Here is a 23626-nt window from a genome sequence, read left to right as displayed (position 1 = left end):
CGGCTTGTTTTCGCCATTGTGGTTGCCGTTGTTGTTGCATTGACAAGTCGTCGTTACTAATGACCAAACGCTATTCATGGCCCTCGACAATGCGCCCCAGTCCTAAAGGAGACGACACATGAGTCTCTGTGTGTGTGTCTGTCCATGTCCTTTGTTGAAGGCTTAGGGAGTGCAGTCGTTGCATTCTGTCTGCCCCGACTCCGAGCTGCAGCAAATGAGGCATTAATATCCAGTCAGAGACCCCAAACGACCCCGAACCGTGCCCGAACCGACCCGTCGTATGCCTCTGGCTTCCATGTTTTCGAGTATGTCAGGGCAAATATTAGTATTCCACTTCAATGTTAGCATTTTGTAATGGAAAGTGTTGTCGCCGTTTTCGTTGTTGTCACGGCTGCATATCCATCAGTTGAGCAGCCAAGCGCAAGTAATGTGTCACATTACAAATGTTGCTTCCTTCCCCATCCACTCCCCATACTCCAATCCACATGGCGCATGCCACCCAACCACATACAAACCCACAAATACTTACATACATATACATATATAGATATTAACTAGACTTACAGCCACAGTTTGACGCGAGCACAACCATCAAGCAGTAAGCCATAAGCGGCACTTTATTAACTTATCAAGCAGAAGCAATCAGCAAGCAGCAGGGGGGTTGAGGTTTAAGGTTTGGTTCGTTGGTTGCAGCTGCTGGTGTGCTTAGTGCAACAGCAACATTGCATTTATATAGAATACCAAGGCCAGATCGTTTATATGCTGACTATCGTGGGACTTGTCAACGTCATGAGCCTCATCCTCGAACCAGCTGCCAATTTCCATCACATTGCGCCAGTTCAAAAACTCATTGTAGCCAAAGAGGCCGCAAATTGTTGCTGTCGTGGCAAAATACATAAATGCAGATACAAGTGCCAGATAAGCCGGGCTCACCTTGCTCCAAATATAAATCTCGATACTGCTCGGGCAGCCCCAGGCTCCTTATGGCGTTCTGCTCGCGTTCCACCTCATTGCAATGGCTCTTGGCAAGCAGCTCGTACACCTGCGGAGGGCTCAAATGGGGGGCACACACGTGATGCTGCAGCATGTACAGCAGCAGTACCCTGAAATGTCGGAATGGGGGCAAGGTCTGGGTCCAGCCATTAAGGGATATACATACTGATGAGTCCTCTGGTAGCCATAGGTGGGTGCATCGCTGGTCAGCAGCTCCAGGCACTCGTGGGAAGCTAGCTTACAGTCGCTCAAGTCGAGCTCCGCAATCTCCCTCATGCAGAGATCTACAGGGGGAGGGATTTGCTCATTACTAGGAGTTCCGAGTTCCCTTGCAGCTCACCTGATTGCGTTCTATTGGGTTGACCCTCGTTGACCACATTTCCATATATGGCCGCCAGCTGCTCGTACTCTCCATTGGCATTCAGTTGGCCATACCGCACCGATGGAGGCAGCAGCAGGACGTTTCTCTTGAAGGCACTCTCCAGAACTGGAAGAAACATTTAAAGATCGGGTATTCAGGCGTCTCATTCACGCTCTTACTTTGTCTTTCGATGCCCGTTGCCGCTGCCTCCACCGAGCGGCTCTTGATGTGCTCCATCCTGTGCAGCAGATGATAGTAGAGCTGCCTCTCGAAGCGAGTGGGCGCTACGTAGCGCAGTTTCTCTGCCAACGATAAATATTCATAAATTCGCATTGTTTACGTGGGGGACATCTGTCATCTCTATCGCACATGCACGGCTCATTAGGCTCACGTTTTATCAGGAATTCGGCCAGGAGCAGGGCGAATGTGGCGCTCGCATTAAGCTTCCGGCCGCAGGACATTTTGTCGAGCAGCCCGTAGATGCGCTGCGGCAGCTCCTGCTCCCGATCCGTGTCGCTCTGCGGAAACGTAGCTGGTTGCATGCAACACCCACTAATTGCAGCCAAAACCAGGCCGAGCTTCAGCGCAGCAAGCAACATGTTGTCAGCTGTAAGGACAGGATTCATCTATGCCAAACTGGGTCCCGGCCACATCGAAATCACATCGCCTCTCGTCTTTGATTTCACTCCCCTTATGAAGATTAATCGTATCACATTTGTTCTGGCCGCTGTGCGTGGGCGTCATCGAGTACTGCGGGATCTGTCGTTGTCCCACTGGTACACAATATTAAGTTTCTCATATTAATCACAATTTAAATCCGAATACATTAAGCTGATGAAAGGATTCTGGTATCTTCTGCTGCTGCACGGTTATTGATTTTATTAGCCATCAGATGGAACAGGAAACGTCCAGAAGTTAATCAGTTGATCCAAAATATATACAGATTGCCCTTCACTGTTTTTTCGCGGCACTCTGTTTGAATTTATTAGAGAAGGCAGCAACAGCGCTGTGAACGATAGCATTCGCTTGAGAGCAAAATACCTCACTGCGTTTCGTCTATGCCGAAATTGGTCACACTGGAGTGTCACTTTTTCTTTGTGTAATTTTTTGTAGTGAAAATTTTAAATCTTAAAAACAATTTAAACAGTAAAACAGCTCGAGTCGCAAGTGTTTCTAATGTCGGAGAACAAGGACGAGACCCTGGCCAGTTTCCAGGTAAAGTGCGCTGCCCACGTCCCCATCAGAAACATGAGAAACTTCTGTGATTCTTTTATGCGCACATTTTCGATGCGTGTGTGCTGCTGTGTGTTCGCAGTGTGTGGGTGACGTTGTGTCGGATATTTTTCTGTGGTTTGCTCAATATTTTAATGCAAGCTTCCCTCCCTTCATGACATTTGCAGAACATAACTGGCATCGACGATGTCGGCGAGGCCTTCTCCCACCTGGAGGCTGTCAACTGGAATCTTATGGTAAGTTCTGCAACGTCACAGCCGTCTTTGTCTCGGTCTTCGCACATGCGTAAATTCAATTGCGTTGGCGTTAATGCTTTGTCTGCTTGTCTTGCTGCAGGATGCCCTGAGCCGAGTCATGCCACATGACGATGCGCCGCTGTCCAATACCGTGCTAGCACCGCAGCCAGCACTCCCGAATCCAGTGCAGCCAGGAGCTCAATCAAACACAAACGGCTTCAGGCCTCCCAGCTACGATGAGCTGCCAGGGCCATCGAACGCCAGCGCCTCCAGCTTCTTTGCCTCGGCCATGCACAACCACAACCAGAACCAGCGTCACCGATATCCCAGTGAGTTTAGACAGTGATTGTGTTTGCATATACACGAATGCCATCACATAAGTACAATTCTACTGTAGCGTCACATTTGCTAGCCCAGCTGACGTCGAGCATTAACTTGGATCCCTCCAGTCAGAACAACAACCAGAACGTCATGAATTTCAACATTAACTTCAACCAGACGCTGTTCCAAATACGATTGCCCTCAACAGCCACGATTGGTATGTACCACGCGCACCTGCAAGCTGCCATCGAATGCAAGCAATCCTCTCTTCTGGACTCGCTTCTTTCAGATCAACTGAAACGCAAAATTTTCGATGTGACCAATGTGCCAGTGTGCCGCCAGAGCATATGCGGCTGGCCGCCAGCTAAAGCCAGCGATGCTCAGAAAGGGGGAACACAGATTTGCAATTTAGATTTGTCACCGGAGAACGAGCTGATTCTGATTGATCTAACCGAAGATGGTTTCATGGACACAGAGCCGTAAGCAGATGCTGGAATAATGATAATACAAATTGTATTAAATGTCCGTTCTATGTCTATTCTTGCAGCGATGAGGTGCCGCAGCGATTGGATAAGGATTACAACATCAAGATATTGTACGAGCCGCATGGTACCTTTACACTGAACCTATCCGGGCGGACAACCATCCTGGAGGTTAAAACGAATGTCTACTACGTAAAGGAAATACCAGTGAGACACCAAGAATGGACTGGCTGGCCCAGTGGTTGTAATAATGACACAACATTGGCGGTAAGTTCCTCTTGCTGTCTACTCTCTGAACTATAATAAGCTTTCATGATCGTTTCAGGAATCGGGCATTGAGCTAAATCACCAATTCGTTTTACGGAACCTTGCGGAACGCGCTCAATCAAATTCCAATGCGGCTCTCGACGGCGAGAACCCACAGACGATTTCCAATTCGGCGAGCAACACATTCGATGTTGTGACTCTCGACAGCGAGAGCTCAGCGGATGAGTTTGAGGATGCCACAGACTTCAACACCGCTGAGTACATATTTACAGATTCGCCGCCCGTACAACCGCTCAACAGACATCTAAGTATGAAAGATCTAAAATGCTTTTGAATTACAATTTGCTGTTACTAAAAGTGTCCGCTTTTTTAGTACCAAACAACACGGATGATGAGACGACCGGCTCCTCCCAGTTTGTGGAAAACTACCAGTCACGCTTTGGCGAGCCCTATCCTGAGTTCTTTGTCGGCAGCTTAGAGAGTGCCTTGCAGCTGGCTTGCCACAAGCCTGCCAAAGAGGTGAGCCAGCCCCTCAACTGTTTCCCAAAAAGGAAGTTTATTCATCATTCTGTGTAATTGCAGCGCAAACTCTTGGCCATTTACTTACATCACGGCGAGAGCATACTCACGAATGTGTTCTGTGATCATCTGATGAAGGCAGAGAGCATAATTCAGACTTTAAAGGAAAAGTTTGTGCTCTTCGGCTGGGACATGACCTACGACAGCAACAAGGACATGTAATTATCTGATATTCCCATCAAAAAATGTATGCTCTACAAATGTATTCCATTGGCAGGTTTCTTTCCTTGCTGACGGCTCGTATAAGCAGCAACGCCTCACTCACGGCCAGAAACATAAAGCTAGACAAGCTTCCGGCCATTATGCTAGTGGGAAAGAGCCGACAATTGGGCAGCAACTGCGAGGTTCTCTCTGTGATTCATGGTACGGCAACTCACAGCGCTTCAAGTCAATATTTTATATGTATATCTTTACTTTGTAGGCAACATTGGTCTAGATGACTTGCTAAGTAGGCTGATTGAGACAACCGCAATGTACGAGGAGCAGCTGCAGGTGGAGATACGGCAGGAGGACGAACGAGCGGCTCGCGATCAGGTAAAGGCCGAGCAGGACATGGCATATGAGGAAACCCTACAGGCTGATATGGCCAAAGAGGCAGCAAAGAGTCAAAAGGCGGCCGCTCAGGCAGCCGAACGTAAGCGCATTGAGTCGGAGCGAGCTGAGGAGAACGCCAGGCGCGAGTCCATACGTTTAGTCGTAAGTAGCTGTCAATTAGTGGTTATAGAATTTTATTAACATAAACTCTGTTTGGCAGGCCGAACAATCGCTACCTCTGGAGCCTGGCGAGCAGGAAGCAAGCATTTGCAAGATACGTGTACGAAAGCCCACGGGCGATTTTCTAGAGCGTAGATTCTACACTCAGAACAACTTGCAGGTAAGCGGATGGAGCATCTCCTTCTCTTGATCAAAAGCCACTAATCCTGGGATAAACTCTTTTGGAATGCGTGCAGGATCTACTAAACTATGTGACCGCCAATGGGTTCCTCATCGAAGAGTACAAACTGATCAGCAGTTGGCCGCGTCGCGATCTGACAGCCATCGAATCTAGCCAAACCCTGGCGACGCTCAAAATGTCACCGCAGGAGACGGTCATCCTGGAGGAGCGATGATTCCGTTGCGTTCCGTTCCGTGTTTAGAGTTTTCTTTTTGAGTTTCGGTTTAGTTGATGATGCATTAATATTTGGAAATTCTAGAGATATCTATCACTTAAGTATGATAATTTAAGTGGAGCCCCAGAAAGTAGACACAAAAGCGTAAATACTACAAACACAACACACACACATACACATATACATATATATCTAACGCTCCAAATAATTGTAATGGTTTTTACAAACTATATATATATATATATGCATATATATCGTATACTCGTACATACATGAAATATATATATATATATAAATAGAAGAAAGCGCAACCAGATACAACCAGCGATCCATGCCCCAGCAGCAGCAGCTGCAGCAGCAGCTTGCATACCACGTGAGAGTTGATTAGAGAAGAGAAAAACGGGGAATATAAACAAATTTAATGCATTTATGTTGGCTTGTTTTACTTTTATTAATAATAAATTATATAACATGTACTGAACGCTCTGCTACCCCGAATGACACACAAAATACATACAAACACGTGCATATATATGTAAATATATATATGTAGAAAACGGTATAGGGGAGAGATGAATCAGTAATCAGGGGTGGTGGTGGGGGCGGGGGTTAAACAATGAGCAATATCGGAGGCCATCGGTTGGCTTAGAGAGCAGAGGTGGAAGGGTAGGTGGGGGAGGGAAAACACTGTCTTAGGCTACGTCTTCCACCAGATTCATGAGTCTAGGACTTGCCCAGAAATTGTTCAATGGGTGCCAGCACCACTAGAAGAATTAGCACCACAACAAACAGAACAAGAACCACGCCATAGACTCCCAGCAGTCCCTTGCGCATGGCACCGTACTGAAAGAGGAATTCAAATAGAGAATTATTGTTGGGAAATTACTAGAAGTAGTTCCACCTACCGGTGCATCCATTTTCCGCTCCATGCTCATGCCATTGCGCATGGCGTGCTGTTGATGATGCGGCGACATTTCGCCCATCTGGAAGGTGTTCGCCCGCTGGCTGAGGTGCCGCTCCGAGGCCATGCCCGTGATCTGCCAATGATTCAAGCACAAGCCAATCTACACATTAATGGACATAGCCACGCTGCTCTTGTGGGACGATGGATGACATATGAATTAGTAGCAGATGGATGAGCGTTTAGGGACACAACTAGAATCTCTGTACAGGCAGGCAGGTGATGCAGGGGTACCAAGATCTCAACAGAGATCTGGCTCAACTCTACGCTATATACACTCTGGGGTCAAATGAAAGGGGTACACACAATCACCCGGGTGGACTCGGCCGCGCTACTTACAGAGAATATCAGGTGGACGAGGACATGGACCACCACGAAGGCGACCAGAATCCAATCCATCCACTCGGGCAGCTCAGCCTTGGGCAGCTTCACCGAGAAGAAGATTGTCACAACTGCAAGAGCAAGCAAAGGGCATAAAGATTGCTGGAAGATTCAACCAGGATTCTGCGTGGAGAACTTACTGCCGAGGATGTGCGCCAGATTGCCGCCCAACCAGTGGCCCCAGTTGAAGTACGGCCGCTTCTTGTCGTTGGGTCCGGGCCGGAACAGAGCGCCAATGGGCTGGAGGAAGCAGAGTATGACGGTGATGAGGCCAATGATGGAGTGGGCATGCCACACGGCGCGCTTCAGCTCCACCCAGATGAGGATGTAGGCGGCTATTGTCAGCGACCAGGTGGTGACCATGAGCAGGCGATGCCACGCGAACCACTGATCCTTGCCGCAGCTCTGGCTGCCCACCCACGTCTGCTTGAAGTAGCGGGCAAAGATGATGCCCAGCGAGGTGGTGCCGATCCAGGCGGCGATCATGAAGGCGCCATGCAGCTGCACGAGCAGATTGCTGGAGCCACTCAGGTCCTGCACTTCGGCCAGGTTGATGGCCTTGCCCGAAGGCAGGCGGCCAATGTCGTGGTAGCCCACACTGTTCTCCTTCAGGCTGCTGCCGGAGGCCACGAGCAGATGGTACTGTTGCCTTCTCAGGTCGAAGGTGCGTCCCTTTACCACAGTCACGGGATCGCGCGCCACCCTGCAGTAGATTACGCCGTCCACAAGCGAGGCATTCAGCAGTCGAGCCGAGTTCTGGGGCTGCAAAAACGGGAAGCAAAAGGGGATTAGCCAATGTAAGATTAGCAGGTGAATGTCCCAGAACGTACCACGCTGGTTCTGACGGCGGCATAGGGAGTGGCCGAGGTGTAGGAGGAGTACATGGTGACACGCCCGTTCTCGGGCACACACTCGGTGGTCAGGTCCTCACCCATCTTGGCATCGTCTGAGAGACCAACAGCCACGTAGGCAGCATTGTTGCCCCTGCCAGACTGAATCTCGAACTCGTAGATGTCCCCGCGCACGGTCACGGCGGCAACGGAGGTGCAGGTCTTGGTGTTCACACAGCCATCCGGAAAGCCGAAGCAGTTCTTGCTCACGCCGCAGCCGTTGTAGAAGGGATCGGCGGTGGCTGCCACAGCGCTGGGCGCCACATAGTTGGGCGGCACATACGGAGCTCGAGTGGTGGGTAGAGCCGAACCAAAAGCGGGCTGTGGACCAGCTGTGGGCAGTGGCACGGCGCCCAGGTCACGCCTCACAATCTGCACAGGATTGGAGGGCACGCCCACCCAGAACTCGCTGTACGATTGGGCAATCGTGGCACTGCGGGCGAAGGGTTAGAGCAGTGGCTTTTCCAGAGGATCTCAATACTCACTTGAAGACCACCTGGCCAAGGAAGTCCACCGGGGATTGCCACTCCAGGTAGACCTGCGGCTTGGCTCCGGCATTGCTGTGCGTCGCCGAGTTGTTCACGGAGTTCTCGCAGTTCATTAGCTTGACGGTACCGTCGCGGGCCGGGCTGAACTGGCCGACAATCTGGTGGGGTGGATTGCGGTTGCGGGCCTGCACCATGAACCCGCCGAAGGTCAGACCCTCCGGCACACCCGTCACATCCACGCGCACCGTCTGGCCCTGGCCCACCGTCGAGGCGGAGGTCTCCACGCTGAAGGGGGAGACGCTGTTCTGGGGCAGCACACTGCCACCCGAATGGAACGGCAGCATTGTGTCGCACACCGTTTCCGGTGCACCTTGCGGCAAGCTCTGGCTGGGCTCCAGCCATGTGGCCATCACCAGCAGCGACATCGTCATCGCCAGCGCCCTCCAGCCGACTCCCTTGCGCGCTCTCCGCACCATCCGCACCGTCCCCGTCATCTTCGAGAGCACCTGTCGAGCAGACAATGTGAGTCAGAATCATAATCAGACAAGACGTTCGTTCGCCTCGCTCTTCAGTAATCAGAAGCGAACCGAACCGTGTCCAGGCTTCCGTCAGCACCCCGCCACACGCTTATCAACTGCCACTGCCACCGCTGACTACCAGCATTTTCGTTTCCATTTGGATTTCTATCATTTGCCGAATGTTTAATTACCATGGCATAAATAATTGCACTGCCAACTTTGGCAAACAATGTCGCCTCCCGCTTATCGGATGGCACGTTTCCAGTGAACCAGCCACCAGACAGCCACCGAAGAGTTGCGAATGTTTATCTGGTTGTGTATCGACACCCTTGATGATAACTATCTATCTAACTATCTCTCCGTATAGCGCTACTCAGTGAGGCACTATCAATGAAGCACCACTTTAGAGTGGGGCCTCAAGTACCAAATACAAATTGGCCAATATACTGCGGAAAAGCTTATAATACAACCTTGAAAGTTCTACGTTGATTTAGCTTAATAGTTTGCCAAAAGGCTGAGAGGTTATTGCATATTCAGGCATATCCTCAGTTCAGTTGAAATGAATTCCAAAAATTCCATGAGTGTTCTCTGAGTGTTTTACCCTAAATCAGATCTTTGCACATTTTAAGTACAAGCATCGCATAAATACTAATGGCAGACAGTAGCGATATCTGGCCACAGATTGTGCTATATTGAGATAGGGCCAACATATCGTTTAACACCATTTAGCTTTCAGTTTGTTGGCCACTCAATGCTTATCATTGTGTTGCTCGTCAGGCACTGCTGCGTATACGTAATGCACACTATATAGTACAGTACATCGAGTAAGCGATTAATGGTGGTATGGTATGGTGAGCTGTATAATAAATTAAGCGTTTATTACGCTTAAGCAAATTACTTAATTATTTTTAGTGGCCGACAATTGTCAGGCGGTTTTTTTGCTTTTTGCAATTGGGTGGCAGTGCCAGAGCCTCAGAGTAACATTATCGAGGTCAGTTCCCCCGAGAATGACTCAGAACATGAATGACTTTTGCTTTCGCTTGCGGTCACGTCGGTTGCGGGGGGGATCTACAAGCCAGATCCATAAGGAAGTGAGCGCCATGGGAGTGAAGCGAACGCAGCATTCAAAGTTGTATGTATATTGTGGATTTTCCCATGTGCCAGCATGAGCGGCATACTGATGAATGAATGATTCATGGCAAAGGCGAAGGCGAAGGCGATCAACGATCTAACCAGCCCAGCAGCATTTATTGTCTGTATGTATATCCCAATCCCACTCTGATTTGTGCCGCTGCCCCCTCTTGAAATAACAAGAATGCGCGAATTGAACTTGAATTCAAAATCATTTGCGATTAACCTTGAAGTGTTTACCTTTTCATTATAGCTACAAATGTACATATACTGTATGTGTTTTTATTTTTGTGAAATTAATTCGACTGCCTTTCTTTGAAATGTCAGAAAAATGCTAATTGAAGCCCGCCCCAAGCCTTGCTCGACTTTATGTATCTCGGATACAGTCATTGTTTAGATCTTATTTTTGGGTTATTTTTCGTGTATGCCATATTTGAGCGTTCACATTTTTATGCGTTCGAACCTTGAAAGTCAAATTTATCGATGGTGAATGATTTATCTAGGAAACAACATTCACCACAGACCCAGACCTAGACCTTTACTGACGCGATAAGCCACCTCGGCGTTCGCTGTCGTGGAAGGTAAAGTGAAAACAGTAAATTTCACCTGGCCTCAAAACGGCCCAAGCCATAACAATAAATGCTTTCCATTAAATTCTTGGCACATTAATAAGTGTTTTGCCACAGTGTTTCATATAGCCAATGGCCCCCTAGCTCCCAAGCGCGGACAACGAAGCCACGGCTACGGCTACGACTTGGCTTGGCTTGGGTTTGTTGTTAAGTTTTTGTTTTGTGAACGTGAGACCAAACTGATTAGCGACTTTTCCACAACAAATACACAAAAACAATGCGCCATTATGTGGGCCCGAGCACTTGACTCCATCATGCATATTGTGTACATGTGTACATATGCATTTGCATTTGTATATAACAATAATATGAAACCTCAATAGAGGTTGCCATTCCCCTGTTATAAAGCCAGTTTTAAAATAATCGCAATTTGAATGCTGGCAGTGTACGAGTACACACGAGTATGTAAGTATGTTCCACATTTGCTGTGTGCGGAGAAGCATTAAGATCTGCTTTTGACAGCACCACTCTAATGGCTTTGATCAATATTTAAAGATCGAAATTTGTAGCAGCGAAAAACCAATTTGGATGAGTTCCAGGGTTAAGTGACTGTGCACATTTCTGAATGTTCTGGATTGCTGTGTCAAGTGTGTCGTTAAGTTTTATAAACTTTGATTAGATTTCTGGTCATTCGAATCAATACAAGAATTTATTAAGCCTCAATCTGGCTATGTGGGGGTTTCGAAGTTCCCCGTTCACAGAAATTTTGTACCACACGACAAGCTATTGACCCCATCCATGCTGGGCCTGAGGGTGGAAATGGGACCGGTCAAGGTGGGCTACTAGTTTTCTTTTGTCATGACAATTGCTGGTCATTGCAGGGCAATCTTAACCGGACATCGCGTGCCACGAATTGTGTAAACTGGGTTAACACTTGCCCCTTGTTGGCTTTTCCAGCAAGTACACAAAACCCAACGAGAAGGAGCTATCGGCATGGGGTTGGAGCTATAGTTACAAGGAGGCACATAAATATTCCACGTATTCTATTCCTGGCAGATTGATCAACATTTTCAGTGTGTTTGCATGTCCGTACAGGATAGAAAATTAAAGTGGCATGTGTCGGCATGTTGGCTCCTCGATGGGTATCGTCGGGCATGTCAGGGCCATTGACTGCAATTTATTTCGATCGCGACGTTGATACAAGTCCAGAATCAATAATCTATTGTTTATGCGTATGGTTTAGATTGAAACACAAATTAGAGGCGTCAGCTTACAGTTCGTAAGTTGAGCACTGAGAGCTGAACATGTGCGCTGAAACTATGTCACACGTGTAGAACTGGCTGAGACAAGAACGACCTCTAATATTCCGATTTTGATTTGATGTATGCGCATACATAAACTGGCAATTAGATGACATCATGGAGAGTAATTCAGCGTGCATACACTCCTCGTTCAAGGAAAACCTGCAACTTGACAGACGCACGCACAAAAGTAAAGCAAAAAGCAATTTTATGGATTGCAACATATATAAAATAGTACGGGGGATAGAGAGCGAGTGTCACAGTTGATTAATCAACGGAGTTGAGTTTGGGTTGCATAAAGGAAACCCCAACACACACAAGTGTGCCAATTTCTGGTGGCCAGCGTCACGTCCAGAGATAAAGACAGCTGCACGCCCTCTTTCCAGGTACTTGCTTTTCAGCGTTTTCAGCGTTTTCAGCGTCTTGTGCTCTCTTGAATTCCATTCCATTTCGTTTTCATTGCCTATACCTTCGCCCCGTCTTCGTCGATCCGATCCGATCCGATCCCCTGTTTACATCACCAACTTTTGGGGACTGCGCAGGCGCAACGCCTGACATCACTCACTTGACAATGGATGGCAACAGGTCTTATTTTTGCACTCTCGCATAAAAAAGCTGTTTAATTAATTACTACTTTTCCATTGTATTAGAAGAATTGCGTTGCACAAAGTTGTGTGCCATTGAAATGGCTTGTGGTTCGGCTCTATGTATGCAGCGGGGGTCTGTGATCTCACACACCTTCCCAGGCAGAGCGAGCAGCTCTCACACAGCATCGTATCATTCACACATTGTTGGGGAACCGGTTAGCCCGTACATGCTGGCGTACATGCGACATAGTTCAGGTAGAAAGAAATAACAAAAACAACCGACACAGACACAGACACAGACGCAGGCACCGTTTTTTTCTTTCCATATTTATTTTTGCGCGAGTCTCTCGCTCACACACTCTTCGCTGAAGGTATCTTCTACCCGCCTAGCATCTTAGGTATTTTTATGAACGCAATCCTACTAAACTTGAAACAAGTGGTTTTCCAATTAGCATGAGATCTTTTTATGAGAGAATCGAAGATTCCTCTCACATATTGGCAGTGGGTGTGGCAGTATTGTGTTAGTTTTCAAGTTGAACTTCACTTTCAGTAGAGCGTCGTGGCGGGGAGTGGACTGGGAGTGGATCAACATATTTGCATATTGCATGCCATTCCATTTCCAAAAAGCTGCACACGTTTTTGTTCTTTCTGTTTTTGTTATTGCTGTGGCTGTTGTTGTGCATAGAACATGCCAGAGGCGAGCACAAAACACCATTTATCGCGAATAGCCCAAAACTCGTTTGTCAAGGCACGCACTAACCTAAAATTCCTAATTAAAAAACGTTCAAATCACTTCTAGCTCCGTGCGTATACTTCTCTGTGGAAGTGTTAACCGCTTATGTGCCGTAACCGAACCGAAAGCAACGCGTTACCGCCAACGACTGTGTGCGGCACTGTGCGGCCACTGTGCTTTTGGTAGTAACTGGCCAGCTGACGAGCTTCTCAAAGTAGTCAGAGACTACCGTACCGTAGCAATTCGGCGGCGTACTAATGTTCATTTTACGCTTTAATAAAATAACTTTTAGCTGCGTGTTCCATTTTATTCTTCTAATTCATTTCATTATGATGATTTAATTGTTTTAATAAATTTTGAATTTGAAAAGGCGCCTTCAGCATGCAAGGCCACATCCAACTCGATATCAGGAATACCCCTAATAAAGCATTTTTTTAATATTTATTTTGGTATTTTAAGACTTTACTTGTTTTCAGTATTTTTAAAGGCAACATTTTCTGTGGTAAATAATTGATAAAAAAAGAGAAACAACTAAGGAAGAACAGCTGTTGGTGTCTTCGTTTGCTCTTTTCTTAAAAATACGTCCTTGCAATTCAGATGCGCAAAATGTTCTTGCGACAGAAAGTGCCATATATTTCGCTCTGTGCCCAGTATGACCAAAGTGAACAAAGTGCATGCTCTCTTGGTACACTGTTTTCCGTTTGAATTCAAAATTCAAAATGTTGCATGAAAGCAGGAGGCGTGTGTTACTTTAGTGTGGATATTGGAGCTTGGAACAGGGAAAATCACCGCATTATTGGATGCTATGTTTTCTTTGGTGTATTCAATTGCATAAATGTATAATTGAAATATATAATATTCATGGCACGGATTTAAAATCTGACAATCCGACAATCTGCTCAGTCACACTTTTTAAATGCGACGCATTGCCAGCAACATTCAGGATAGTCTACTCGCGTGTTTACTCCATCGTTATCACACTCCGCGAAAGTTACAGGCATTGCGCAACTGAAATTAATATATCGATTTTCAATTCACAGTTAACCTGTACAGAATATTTGTGGAGATACTTACTACAAATACATTGCTCCTGCGGTTTTGTCGTCATTCTCTACACAGCTATACGTCCCACAATAACTAGAGCTCTGCCTTGAATACCCAATTTCCACAGTTATGTTGCCCACAGAATCATTTGTAAGAGTGCAGTGAGTGGTGCTTTTTACATAGTATCCACTCATCCAATATTTTCTGGTTTCATTTCGATACCTTCCGGTATTATAAGAATATCCATATTTTTCCGGCACCCAATCTCTCTTTGCTTCGTCACCTATATGCACTAGAGAATTCAGGCCGGAAACGACCACCAATGTCAGGATGACGCTGTACTTCAGGATAATCATGACTGCAGAGAGGCAGGAGACAAGACAGTTAAAACCTCTCTAACTTAATGAAAGGGCCTAAGCAAGCGACTGCCTTATATAGTACATATTGAACACAAAATTTACCAGTTGGGAGAGCACTTGCGATTCCCATGAAAACTAACGCTTACACAGGAACCCCATTCACCCATCGGGAGCCCCCCGTTTACCCAGCTTTGCACACACCTTGGCGCCTTTGCTGCTGCTACAAATTATAGTGAAACGAGTGAACACACAGAACTATTTCGGAGCAATGTAAGCTGAGGCCGTGCTTATGGCGAATAAACGACTGAACGATGAAATTTTAATTAAGTTTGGCATCGAAATGATCATCGGAAAGGTAAGGTAAGGTTTGCCATTCTTCTCCAGTTCTAATGCAATCAGTGGATGTACAAGTAGGAAAAGCAGACAGCGATAAGGAGCCCACACCCTGGAGGTCATCTTCTTCGAGCGTCTTCTAGGTGTATTGCATCACACACCACAAGCAGGCAGCATTGGACAATGGATAAGACTATAAATGGATAAATGGATAAATGGATATGCGCAATCCAAAGCCACGAAACTCTAAACGGGACACAAATATGTATTAGTTTAATGAAATGTATTCAATTATGTGCACTTACAAGCGTTTCCCCTTTTGGAGGGACGATGGGTTTCTGGGCCGCAGTGGCACGACAACCGACCTTGAACGCCGCCACCCATTGGGACAGCCCAATGGAAGCCAAAGCCAACGGCAACGCCAACGCCAACGCCAAAAGAGAAAACTGCTTGTGCCGTAAGTTGGGTAGGGTAGTGGTAAGGGGTACGGGGTACGGGGTACGGGGAGCCCCGGTTATGTCACTGTTGTGGCCTATTTGGTGTAGTGCCACAAATGTCACAATTCCGCATCCCACATTTCTCCATTCCCCCAGCCCAGGAAGCCTTAATTTGTACATTAAACAAAATTAAACTCATTAAACTATGTCTCCCACTCGAATTGCCCCATGTATACATAGATTTGTGGCACGTTGCACGAGTCACTGTGAGGCTGACACAGAAAACGCGAATTTGTGTCATTGATTCCGTGACTTTGTCCAATAATTATAATTATTGACCATCGTCTTGCTGCTCGCCATGAACTCGGTATCTCGATACTTTAAAGTTTGAATCACTCCACCGTTGAGATGTACGCGGGTGGTGTGTGTGTGTGTGTGTGTGTGTGTGTGTGAGTGTGAGTGGGATTTCCCAGCAGCAATTTTGTTCGGAAATTGTTGGTTTTCGGGGGACAAGTTGACTTCCTCTTTGTGTGCCGAATGTATGTGCGTGTGTATGTTTGGAGCCAAGAGAGAACAGTGGGGCTAACTATTCAGTGGCAACATGGCGACATGCAATTGCCACACTGAAAGAAAAAAGATGGTAAGAGATGACTTTATACTATTTACACAACCAAATTTCAATTCAATATTCGCGTTTCAAAGCTTGAATGTTGGTTTGGGTATTCATATTTCAATTCTTCAGATTAATTGTGTGACAGAAATGCAATATAAAAAACATTTACACTCTGAGCTTGTTGCCAGCTCTTCTTCTTTTCACTTTCGTTTTCGAAACGCGCCTCTCACTGCCTCACTGTCGGTCTGGCCTGCCTCTCTGACTCTCGCTGTCTCGCTGTCTCCGCCTCTCCGCCTCTCTGACTCTCTCTCCTGCTCTCTTGCCGTTACTATTACTCAATAGCAGCTCGTCGGAGCCCCAGCCCCAGCCCCAGCCCCAGCCCCAGCTACAGCTCCAGCCACGGTGTTGATGGCATTTTGATTTTGAATTTGTCAGCCAACTGTTTATTAAGTGTTTTGACTCAAAGGCAAACTGTTCGCGAACGGCGTCTGGCTGCATGCATCGATCGCAAAATCCACACAAAAACATGTGAAAAGGTGTCCCAAAAATATGTATAAAAATACTTACTGAGTGGGAGAGAAAGAAAGAAAGAGAGAGAGAAGCACTTCAGGGACGGGACAAAACGAAACGGGCCTGAACCTGGGCGATGCAAACGAGACGCGATTATTCAATCAAAAAACTCGCGCCGCTACGTGAATTAGTGAAATAAAATTGCAGAAATAAGTGACAAAAACAAGCAAAAAAAAAGAGGAACACTTAAAACCGAAAAATCCAACAACGAAAGTATTGCAAAATGCGCCTGCGCCTGGGTCTCCACACGCCCCTGTTGCCCCTGTTGCCCCTGCTGATGCTGCTGCAGCTGCTTGAGAGTGTTTCAGCTGCCCAAAGCAGCTACAACTCCGTCTACAATGAGGTGATTCCGGCGGAGCTGAAGCAGGCAATTGACAAGGAATTGCCAAAGCAGGCCAAGTTCTTCGATGAGCTGGATCGTAAGTATCAACATAAGTAAATCGGGTTCGTTGCCTAAGTCTTTCGCCTTGTCTTGCACAATTTGCATATTGGTTAACACGCGACACGATGACTGGTCCGGCACGGTGTAACCTTGATCTTCGCTGCTCCGCTTACCACATCCACCTCCGCTATCGATACCATGTCAAGTTCGGGCGCTGACTCAGCGACAGAGATACAAAGAGACAAGGAGCCAGTGGTCCAAGCGAAAGTGCATACATTCCGTTCTTGGCGATGGCACCCTCCATCGCACCAACACCCAACAAATCCCGCTACAGACTGACTGAATGACCATGAATCATTCCGCCTAATTGGACTTTCCAAAAGACATACAGGAAAAGCAATTAGCCGCGATGGCAGCAACAGCTGGCAATGATTACACATTAACATACGGGTAAGATAGGCCACAAAATACACAACTTGAGGCTCGAAAAGAAATAAAGAAAGCCCCGCATTTTGGATAATTGTGAATGGCGAAATATTATAAATAACAATCGCACACAGAGCTCCATATAAACTGCACACATATAAAGACAGATGCGGGATACCTGATTGCTGCACAAGTTCAATGGCAGCTGCTTTGGATTGGAGCGGATCGAATTGAATCGACTCGACTCGACTCGGATATGTAATATGAGCAGGAGCAAAAGTGTTTCCAGTGGAGACAGGAAAATCAACTGCAATTAACTGCAATTGCACACTCGCCTCACTCGCATTCGAAAGTGTTTTTGCCACTAACAACCAACTCATTCGGCGGCATGAGTCGGCCAGTTTCCCAAGCAGCAAGTACCAAACACTAAACAGCAAACACCACAGATTATAGATTATTTTGGCTGACTTTTATGTAAGCGAAACCTTGGCCTAAGCCAAGCCAAGCCTAGCAACATGTTGTTAGCGCCAAAAACCACAGCAGCAACAACATCAAAATGTTGCACCACTGCTCCACTCTCTACTCTCTCTTTCCCACTGCCAGAGCCGAGTGAAATGCCGAAATGTTTGGGGCTATGTGGTGTTTGGTTGCTTCGGCTCGGCATTGGCATCGGCATCTTGCATCTGGCAGCAGGCTCGTGCTTTGGCCGCCGCAAAAGCTTGGCTTAGTTCTGAGCTGATTTTCCCGACGCGCGGTCGCCCATTGTTTGCTGTATTACCGCAGTAGAGTGAAGTGAAGTGGAGTAGAGTAGAGTAGACTGAACTGAACTGGACTGAAGTGGAGTGTGTGCGCATGCGTAAAGCCAAAATCAAGACGCTTCGGCTGTGGTGGAAAAGCAAAGCAGAGCTAACTCAAGAGTTTTCTTTTTTCGTGCGGCATCGTTGCGCATGCGTGGGCCCCAAGAAAGCGCCAGTTGAAGTTAAATGAAAATAAAAGTGAAATCCTTAGCTATCGAAACAGCCTAGTGGCAGGATCGGATCGATCCGAAGACACCTCCAGATCATACAAATCTGGGAAAAAGCGAAAGTGAAAGAGTGAAAGTTCATCCATCCATCCATCCATCCACCTATCGCTCTGGAATGTCACTGCCTAGGCACTCGAAGGACACCTGGCTGCGGCTCTTGGTCGGTGTGGTTTGTGCTGGCTGTGCACTGGCCGGGGTCTCCGGCCTTGGCTATCCGAGTGCCCAGCAGGAGCATGACATGCTCATACTGGACGCCCTCTCCCGACGCAGCGGCACCGGATATTATGGCGAGAACAGCGTAATGGAAATGCTATCCCGAAGTACTTGGCCAAAGACAATTTGATACGACTTGACTTACGATTAGATTACCCTCGCCTCAGACTTCCCACTGTCAGAGACTAATTTCATTTTCCACCTCTTCCCCTCTCTTTATCTTTCTCTTTCTGGCCACCAACCGATGTGTCTGTGCAGTGATACCGCAGTCGTGCCGCTTTCGTGGCCACAAGTTCGAGTGCGGCCTGTCCATCTCATGTGTCTTGGGCGGCGGCAAGCCCCTGGATCTGTGCTCTGGCGGCATGATCTGGTCGTGTTGTGTGGACAAAGATCTCGATGCCGAGGAGAGTCCGCATGCCGCTCCAGTAAACAATACAAGTAAGTACAGTGACAAGACTCCCTTCACCTACCCGCAGGCCCTGGCCAATCAGGGTAAACATTTTCTGAAAGACATTTGGCCTCCTGCTTTCCCCTGGCACCCTGGCACCCTGGCACCCTGCTCATGCTCCTGCATTGCCCGATTGCAAATTGCTGCGCTTCGAGAAGTTATGCAATTCGGATTCGCATAATAGCGCTATAAATTAGCTTGCATTTCGAAAATGACAACAAATTGCTCGCTCCGAAAACAAAAACAAAAACAAAAACACAAGCACAGGCATGGGCACAGGCATAGGCAAACAGATCACACAGATACCCCCCAAGTGCCCGCCCAGGGGCATATGAGTGCGGCCTGCAACTTAAGTGATGGAGAAGTGATCTGCAAGTTAGATCATCTCAGGAAAACCTCCAACAGGCAGGCAATTGTTCGACGAAATTGGGTATACGCAAGTCTCGAGGCAAGCTTTTATTTGCGTAGTTTATAGAAATGAATGGAATGAGAATTAAATGAGAAGAACATAATTAAATAGTTCGATTTTGGAATAAAACCAAATCGAATTGAATATTCCAGTCATTTCCATTCATATTTACATTCCTACATTTAAATTGTGAGGAACAAGCGCTTGGTTAAGCCATCATCAAGTGCATTGGTTACTTATATCGTAATCGTAATTGTACTTGTAATCGTATAGAAGCCAATTACTAATGCAGCAACAGCCAACAGTAGTAAGAATAACAGTTACTTGAGTATATGTACACATGTATATATGTATGTGTGTACATATTATGCCACACACGCATAAAGCTAACAAATTTTGTTGCTTCTTCTCTGCCATTTTGTTGTGCTCTGTTTAATTTTCTAGTTTACCAACTGCTTCTTTATTTTTTGGGTGTTTTTTGGTTTTGTTTTTCTTATTCATACTCTTTATTATTATTTTGGGCATAAGGAACAATCGGTTCTGTCTAGTTGGTCCATCCATATAGAATTTTCTTTGTGGATCTCAAGTTTTGCTTTTGCTGTTGTTATGCCTCTCGCCAATTTATGTTTTGAATATCTAAAGTTATGCAAGATTAATCAAAATAAAAATCCTTGCTAAGGCCATCATAGCTTGACTGATTGTGTGTGTGTGTTGAAGGGTATAACAAATTCGTCTTGCATAAGTTCCGTTTTCGTTAATTTTTTAATTAATTCTTTGTGTGTTTGTATGAATGCAAGCCATACCCAACAGCAACATCAACATCAACATCATTACATTACAACATGATTATAAATAATTCTTGGTGGAAAATTGTTGTTGTTTCCCTTCCATCACAGTCTTTTTACTCACCTTACCTTTTACTTTTACCGCAATTTAAGCCAAAACTTCCATTGAAGCCCATAAAGAAGCGGGTTCTGTGTGACTTTCTTTAATTTCTGGGTTGCCTTTGTGGTTGGTCGTTGGCCAAGTGTAAAGTTTTCCCAAGACGCAAGGCGACAATGATAAAGCCAAAAAACAAAAAAACCATAGAAAGAGTGGAAAATACCAACCCGAAATAGGCAAAAGTCACTTGCGGAAATAAACGAAGGTGAACGTTTTCGCATTTAAAAGTGAAATTTTTGTTTTCTTTCTTTTGTTTCAATTTTGCTCAGACAACCCCCAAAAAGGCCCCCTGTCCCACCCCTCCTGCAGAGTTTGGTGCTCAGTTTTATTATTTGTTTGCTTTCAAATGTGGGAAAAATCACAGCGCAAAAGTTACGCCATAGACGGGTCGAAAACCAGATCCAGCCCCAAAGAAAGTGTTAATCAAGTCAAGTCAAGACGACGGGGCCAAAATTCTGTCTCTGGGCCCCAAATGACTTTTGGATTTGTTTGAATTACGTGCGAAGCAAACCCGAAACTCACAGTCACAGCCACTAAGTGTCCGTCCGGTTCAGTGATTGTCTCAGACACTCAGACACTCAGACACTCAGACATTGGCAAGGCCCAGAGTCGCCTCTGGGACATCTTCTTGGTTGGCCAAGTGACATAATCGTTGTCGTGGTTTTATGGTGATTGGATGGCCCGACTCGGTGACTGTCTCCGCAGCAATTGAAGGGAAAGTCTGCCTGCGTCTTTGACCCAGCCGAAAAACACACACGAACACACGAACACACGCACACACTGCCAAAGCCATTTGCACACCTCGAAAAGAGACAGCCTCATCATTGTCCTGAATCATGATTCTCACACAGGTGACATAATACACTTGCATGACATTTACCCCGATCTGTCGCCGAACGCAAACAAGCCACAGCCACAGGCGCAACAGCAGCAGCACCACCATCATCAGCACCACCACAGCAGCAGTGGCAACGGCCTATCGACGGCCTCATCCACATCCTCCTCCGCTTCAGTCGGCCGACCATCCTATTCCAGCAGCAGCAGCAGCAACAATTACTACAGCACCAAGCGACCAACGCTGTACAGCGCCTCCAATCCCTACAAGCCGGGGGGCAGTGGATCCAGCCATCGTCCATCGCCCACGCTGAATAACTGGGAGCACGAGACAGGCCCTTTGGGATCCATCAATGGCATCACCAATCATCTGGACAGCTTCTTCGACGCCGATGGGCCAACACCATTGGACTCGGCGGCAGGGCCGCAGCAGTCGCAGTCGCAGTCGCAGTCGCAGTCGCCACCACACGAGCTGTTGCCCAATGCCCAGGCCTTTGCGGTGGGCAATGTACTGGATCTGAATGCGGGCGAGGCGGCCGATGAGTATCAGAATGGTGGAGGATATCACGAGTCCAGTTATCGACCAGTGCCGGGTACCAATCCATCGTACCTCTCTCTCTCTCTCTCACTCTCTCTCTCTCTCTCTCTGTCTCTCTGTGGCAACACTGCAAATGATTTTCCTTTAAGCTGCACCAACACTCGCACTCTCAGCACACCACGCACTGTAGTAGATTTATTTGGTATTCTATCTGACTCTTTCTCTCACTTTGAAAGTATTTTCTTTCCCCGACTTGCCCAGTAATGGACTTGTATCTTTCTCTCGTTCGCAGGCTGTGGTGAGGTGTACACCCGTTCCAATCGCATCGTGGGCGGCCACTCCACGGGATTCGGCTCGCATCCCTGGCAGGTGGCACTCATCAAGAGCGGTTTCCTCACCCGAAAGCTGAGCTGCGGCGGCGCACTGATCTCAAACCGTTGGGTGGTCACCGCCGCCCACTGTGTGGCCACGTAAGTGCAGCCGACACGCTTAGACATTTGACATTAATTTATTTGAAGTCTAATCGCGATCCTGATTTGCAGCACCACCAACTCGAACATGAAGATACGTCTGGGCGAGTGGGATGTGCGGGCGCAGGAGGAGCGACTGAACCACGAGGAGTACGGCATTGAGCGGAAGGAGGTGCATCCCCACTACAATCCGGCGGACTTCAAGAACGACGTGGCTCTGATACGGCTGGACCATAACGTGGTCTACAAGCAGCACATCATTCCCGTCTGCTTGCCGCCGGCATCGACCAAGTTGACTGGCAAAATGGCCACCGTGGCGGGATGGGGTCGGACGCGGCACGGCCAGAGTACGGTGCCGTCGGTGCTGCAGGAAGTGGATGTGGAGGTCATCTCCAATGATCGCTGCCAGCGCTGGTTCCGCGCTGCAGGACGCCGCGAGGCCATCCACGATGTGAGAACTGACTCCGCTCTTCCCGTGGCAATTTTTCTAACTTTAGCCTCCAATTCCAGGTGTTTCTGTGCGCCGGCTATAAGGAGGGTGGCCGGGACTCCTGCCAGGGCGACTCGGGTGGTCCGCTCACCCTCACCATGGACGGCCGCAAGACGCTGATCGGTCTGGTCTCCTGGGGAATCGGCTGCGGACGGGAGCACCTGCCGGGCGTCTACACGAACATCCAGCGCTTTGTGCCTTGGATCAACAAGGTGATGGCCAACGACAATGCGTAGTGCAGGGACGCTCGGCCCGCCCTTGGATTAGGGGCACAAACTGAATTGGAAGACTGCACCTGTCCGCGGAAGAGTTCTGCGGTTTTGTGTCCGTCGCTTTGCGGGAATATAGATGGAGCGGCCCCAGCGTCCGCATCACGGGAGCCCAGGCCATGTGATTCCTCTACGACTCGGGGTTGTTAGTGTGTAAGCCGAAGGTAGTCGCCCTTATATTTATTTTACTTTTACTTCAGTTCCCAATTTGCATTGACTGCCCAGCCCTAACCTGTACCATCCACTGCAGTCTACACCCCTCCTTAAATATCCCAGCATTCCATTCGTTTATTTTTCGGTTTAAGCTTTCCATATTTATTACACTCTCTTCGACGAAAGATTCCTAAAATGGATATTCATTTACAATACCATCTACGTTTAGTTTTAGTTGTTTAAAAAATGTAAAATTAATAAAAAAAAATAGTATTAAAATATGTAAAAACTGTGACTTTTATATTCTCCCAACAAGCTTTTGTTCTGGCTATAATTATATTAATAACTGTAACATGGGATTGGATTATTGCACGAAAATGTATTCATTTGTAGTACTTTAAATTAAAATAAAGCCTATGCATAGTTTTGGGGTGTTTGTTATACGTAAATACCCAATTCGACACGTAATTTACACGCACTTGGCTTACATTTACATTTACGTTTTAGATCCATCAAAATGTGGAGCTTGCAC

The 23626-nt window shown here is 47.1% G+C and overlaps 4 protein-coding genes and 1 long non-coding RNA gene across 11 annotated transcripts; 3 read left to right on the top strand and 2 right to left on the bottom strand.

Moving 5' to 3' along the window:
- Nucleotides 1-636: 636 nt before the first annotated feature.
- LOC117579213 lies at nucleotides 637-2125 on the bottom strand. Its single transcript, XM_034264984.1, has 6 exons — nucleotides 1746-2125; nucleotides 1534-1656; nucleotides 1334-1480; nucleotides 1160-1277; nucleotides 934-1103; nucleotides 637-878 (listed from the first exon to the last, which is right to left on the bottom strand). Exons 1-6 carry the CDS (start codon nucleotides 1978-1980, stop codon nucleotides 706-708), a joined length of 966 nt encoding a protein of 321 aa, XP_034120875.1. The 5' UTR covers nucleotides 1981-2125; the 3' UTR covers nucleotides 637-705.
- A 289-nt stretch (nucleotides 2126-2414) lies between these two features.
- On the top strand, nucleotides 2415-5764 carry LOC117579174 (FAS-associated factor 1). 2 transcript variants are annotated; one of them, XM_034264950.1, is made up of 13 exons: nucleotides 2415-2569; nucleotides 2755-2823; nucleotides 2924-3152; nucleotides 3236-3361; nucleotides 3434-3623; nucleotides 3692-3893; nucleotides 3952-4201; nucleotides 4267-4412; nucleotides 4476-4630; nucleotides 4690-4835; nucleotides 4894-5168; nucleotides 5227-5346; nucleotides 5423-5764. In XM_034264950.1, exons 1-13 carry the CDS (start codon nucleotides 2531-2533, stop codon nucleotides 5579-5581), a joined length of 2106 nt encoding a protein of 701 aa, XP_034120841.1. In that variant the 5' UTR covers nucleotides 2415-2530; the 3' UTR covers nucleotides 5582-5764. The 2 variants fall into 2 exon arrangements, with proteins under 2 accessions (XP_034120841.1, XP_034120832.1); XM_034264941.1 differs by having other exon boundaries at nucleotides 3221-3361.
- Nucleotides 5765-6003: 239 nt separating this feature from the next.
- Nucleotides 6004-13316, bottom strand: LOC117579189 (putative ferric-chelate reductase 1 homolog). Of its 3 annotated transcripts, none has more exons than XM_034264961.1 (7): nucleotides 13168-13316; nucleotides 8299-8807; nucleotides 7754-8246; nucleotides 7064-7685; nucleotides 6882-6994; nucleotides 6487-6645; nucleotides 6004-6424 (listed from the first exon to the last, which is right to left on the bottom strand). In XM_034264961.1, the coding sequence occupies exons 2-7, from the start codon at nucleotides 8793-8795 to the stop codon at nucleotides 6305-6307; spliced, it is 2004 nt and encodes a 667-aa protein (XP_034120852.1). In that variant the 5' UTR covers nucleotides 8796-8807; nucleotides 13168-13316; the 3' UTR covers nucleotides 6004-6304. The 3 variants fall into 3 exon arrangements, with proteins under 3 accessions (XP_034120852.1, XP_034120865.1, XP_034120860.1); XM_034264974.1 differs by lacking the exon at nucleotides 13168-13316 and adding an exon at nucleotides 9011-9107; XM_034264969.1 differs by lacking the exon at nucleotides 13168-13316 and having other exon boundaries at nucleotides 6487-6618.
- Nucleotides 13317-14648: 1332 nt separating this feature from the next.
- On the top strand, nucleotides 14649-15176 carry LOC117591580. The gene is made up of 2 exons (XR_004574422.1): nucleotides 14649-14898; nucleotides 14958-15176. It is a non-coding gene; the product is annotated as an uncharacterized LOC117591580 (long non-coding RNA).
- A 1380-nt stretch (nucleotides 15177-16556) lies between these two features.
- On the top strand, nucleotides 16557-23301 carry LOC117588906 (serine proteinase stubble). 4 transcript variants are annotated; one of them, XM_034280476.1, is made up of 6 exons: nucleotides 16557-16915; nucleotides 18800-18979; nucleotides 21192-21767; nucleotides 22005-22182; nucleotides 22255-22633; nucleotides 22693-23301. In XM_034280476.1, the coding sequence occupies exons 1-6, from the start codon at nucleotides 16720-16722 to the stop codon at nucleotides 22906-22908; spliced, it is 1725 nt and encodes a 574-aa protein (XP_034136367.1). In that variant the 5' UTR covers nucleotides 16557-16719; the 3' UTR covers nucleotides 22909-23301. The 4 variants fall into 4 exon arrangements, with proteins under 4 accessions (XP_034136367.1, XP_034136384.1, XP_034136357.1 ...); XM_034280466.1 differs by lacking the exon at nucleotides 16557-16915 and adding an exon at nucleotides 18017-18648; XM_034280493.1 differs by lacking the exon at nucleotides 21192-21767 and having other exon boundaries at nucleotides 16563-16915.
- The last annotated feature ends 325 nt before the right edge of the window (nucleotides 23302-23626 follow it).

This window comes from Drosophila guanche, unplaced genomic scaffold, assembly GCF_900245975.1.
Source record: "Drosophila guanche unplaced genomic scaffold, DGUA_6, whole genome shotgun sequence".
Classification (NCBI taxonomy): Eukaryota; Metazoa; Arthropoda; class Insecta; order Diptera; family Drosophilidae; genus Drosophila; species Drosophila guanche.
Note: the sequence above shows the minus strand (reverse complement) of the source record. Positions and strands in the feature narration are given on the sequence as shown.